The sequence below is a fragment of the Bactrocera tryoni genome, chromosome 1, assembly GCF_016617805.1.
Source record: "Bactrocera tryoni isolate S06 chromosome 1, CSIRO_BtryS06_freeze2, whole genome shotgun sequence".
Taxonomy (NCBI): Eukaryota; Metazoa; Arthropoda; class Insecta; order Diptera; family Tephritidae; genus Bactrocera; species Bactrocera tryoni.
The window spans coordinates 33005642-33009065 of record NC_052499.1 but is presented as its reverse complement, the minus strand read 5'-3'; the positions used below and the strand labels follow the sequence as shown (position 1 = coordinate 33009065).

The following is a 3424-nucleotide window of genomic DNA, read 5'->3' as shown; positions in this document are numbered from 1 at the left end:
AGGCCTATTGGCGAACCGAGCACCCAAAAATAATATCGGTAGCAAGGCATTTGCATACCTCAGTGGTAGTGTGGAAATTGAAAACTAGCGAAAAGATATTTATAAAATGCCCAATCTAATATGTGTCAGCAGTAGCATCATTGTCCAACGTTATAAAAAATTTGAGTTTTGACAGCTCACTCTTGAATCAAAGAGTTTTGTATGATATTATCTTTGTCACAAATAGCGAAAAATGAAAATGTAAGGAAACGAAGGGATAGTAAGAAAATATCTGACGTCAATCATTTCATATCAACAAACAAAATTTATGGGCTAAGAAATGCTTTTCCTGCAGACACCTAGCTAGTTAGTGATAGTTAGCGGTTAAGAAACAAACTTGTTATCTGACACGACAAAATAAAAAGTGATGTGGCAACCACATTGAAATCAGATGTTAATTTCGGAGCGGGTTCTATCACTTTTTATCTCTGGTCACTTTGTTACTGGTGTTCGAAGAAGTGTGGCTTTTATAATTAGAGCGTAAATTTTGTACAACCATGAATACAATTGGAATTTATGAGGGATATAAATCTCCATTAAGTACGCGTTATGCCAGTAAAGAAATGCAATTTCTGTTTAGCGACCAGCACAAATTTGCAACTTGGAGACAATTATGGGTTTGGTTAGCAAAGGCAGAGCAGGTATATAACTAAAAAGATATCAAATGACAAATTTTATAGGCTTATTTTATAGTCGCTGGGTCTGGATATAAATGATGAGCAAATAGCTGAAATGCAAGCACAAGTGAAAGATATAGATTTTGAAGCTGCAGCCGCTGAAGAGCGCCTTACACGGCACGACGTCATGGCACATGTACATATTTTTGCAAACCAGTGCCCTAGAGCGGCACCTATAATTCATTTAGGAGCTACATCGTGTTATGTTGGAGACAATACGGATCTTTTAATTATGCGTGATGCAATCGATATACTTCTGCCACGAATTGCGTTAATAATATGCCGTTTAAAAGATTTTGCTTTAAAATTCAAATCCCAACCGACATTGGGATTCACACATTTGCAACCTGCCCAACTTACTACAGTTGGTAAGCGAGCTTGTCTGTGGATCCAAGATTTACTTATGGATGAAAGAGCACTACGTCGCTGTCGAGAGGATTTGCGTTGTCGGGGAGTTAAGGGTACAACAGGAACTCAAGCGTCTTTTCTACAACTTTTTAATGGGGACGATGAAAAGGTTAAACAACTAGATTTGCTAGTAACGAAATTATCTGGGTTCGATAAATCCTATTCTGTTACTGGCCAAACTTATTCAAGGAAAGTTGATGTCGAAGTTATTGGTGCTATATCTAGTTTAGGCACGAGTATTCACAAAATATGTTCAGATTTACGTTTATTAGCTTCACGAAAGGAGGTAGAGGAACCATTCGAAAGTACGCAGATTGGATCATCAGCAATGCCATACAAACGGAATCCCATGAGATCAGAGCGCTGTTGTGCATTAGCAAGGCATTTAATTACATTATTTTCAAATGCTGCCAACACTCACGCTACACAATGGTTAGAACGAACACTTGATGATTCGGCTAATCGTCGTTTAACGTTATCGGAAGCATTTTTAGCGGCAGATGCAGCATTGTTAACATTTTTGAATATCTCGCAAGGACTTGTGGTTTATCCAAAAGTTATTGAACGGCATATTGCACAAGAATTACCTTTTATGTCCACTGAAAACGTAATTATGGCCATGGTTAAAGCGGGGGGTGATCGCCAAATATGCCACGAAAAGATACGAATTCTATCACAAGAAGCTGGGGCGCAAGTTAAACAACATGGAAAGGACAATGATTTAGTTGATCGAGTTCGCAAGGACCCTTATTTCGAACCGATTCTTGACAAACTTGATGAAATACTTGATGCTCAAACTTTTACAGGACGTGCTAGTGCACAAGTGAACGATTTTGTAAATGAAGAAGTTGATCCTATTTTGGAAATTTATAAAGAATCATTAAAAACAATAGAAAATGTTCAATTAAATATTTAATTAAGTTATAAAATATAATTTTATAAAGATATGCTAAACAACCTTTAAAACATTCACTACAGTTGAACCGAAGTTATAATCCACAAATAAAGGTTTTTGCGTTTTATGTTCGATTAAATTATCGTATATACATATACATTATGTACATATGTATGCCAATCAGTGCAGTCCACTGAATGATGGAAAAATCATCTTTATATCTCCGAGAGGTGATAGCGGGGTGGAGCAAAGTGGTCTTATCTCTTACGCACAATCGTTAAGCCAGACAAACATATGAATTATGTGTGGACAAATATGCAAACTAAATTATGAATATGAATGTTAAAGCAAAAAATGATAACAAGTTTATGTACGTCTAATCCAATTTATGTGAATTAATTTAATGCTATACATTGGGTAGTCGAAAAAATCTTTTTGTAGTTCTAATCAAACTTCAACTAACTTTTTATTTATATTTATAGTAATAAATAAACAAATTTGTTCCAGCATCGTCTCCGTAAACTTCACAGATTTCATTGGTGACTTGCCTGGCATTCTTCCCTTTTTAATATAAAAATTTCAAAATATACTTTCCCGAATTTAATTTAATTTGATTACATTAAGCTTAAAATCTAACCTTTCCAACACTATGTGATAGGACACAATGTGATTGGTAGCACTGGAGACATACGACTGGAACGACATCTATTGACAAAAATTTTTCGACTACCCGCTCGTAAACTGGTTTTTCGGGAAAGATACGAAATTGCTATCATCCAATTCCGAACGTGAGTCCGAAATTCGTGGAGTGAATTCACTCGGAACGTTAAATTTTGAATTTTATCGGAATTTTTACACGACAAGTTTTTGCTAGCGGAGAAATAAATTAAAAAAAAAGGAAAAATGAAAGTTTTTATTTAATTCAAACTATACATATTTGTTACCATTAAAATAATCTTTAATGCGATTTCCGCAAACCTGAAAAGGCGCAGTGTTTTACCAAGTGCCCTAAAGAAGAAGCGGCAGCTTTTTGGAAGAAAGTAATATAACAAAGTTGTAATTTTTTATTGTTGTAACAGGATAATTTAAAGCTTGTTTGACTTATTTTTTATTAGGTATGGCTTGACTGGAAGGCCTACATAAAAAGAAAATTGGTGGAAAATAAAAAGGAGCAGTCAGCTACTGGTGGCGGCAGAAATAGGCAGCACAATTTCAACGAATTGGAGGAAGCGGTGTTAACACTAACGGTATTAGAGACGAATACAAGTGGAATTGAAAATACAGTGAGCATAGGTTATCGATGGCAGCCGATGTTGGCAATGAAACAGGGCCGTCCTAAGCCACCGGATACATGTACAGCCGTAATAAAAGAACAACTTTCAATTAAAAAATAATTTCAGAAAAA

The 3424-nt window shown here is 35.5% G+C and overlaps 1 protein-coding gene across 1 annotated transcript; it reads left to right on the top strand.

Moving 5' to 3' along the window:
* Window positions 1-456: 456 nt before the first annotated feature.
* On the top strand, window positions 457-2451 carry LOC120782691 (adenylosuccinate lyase). Its single transcript, XM_040115086.1, has 2 exons — window positions 457-680; window positions 733-2451. The coding sequence occupies exons 1-2, from the start codon at window positions 537-539 to the stop codon at window positions 2038-2040; spliced, it is 1452 nt and encodes a 483-aa protein (XP_039971020.1). The 5' UTR covers window positions 457-536; the 3' UTR covers window positions 2041-2451.
* Window positions 2452-3424: the final 973 nt, after the last annotated feature.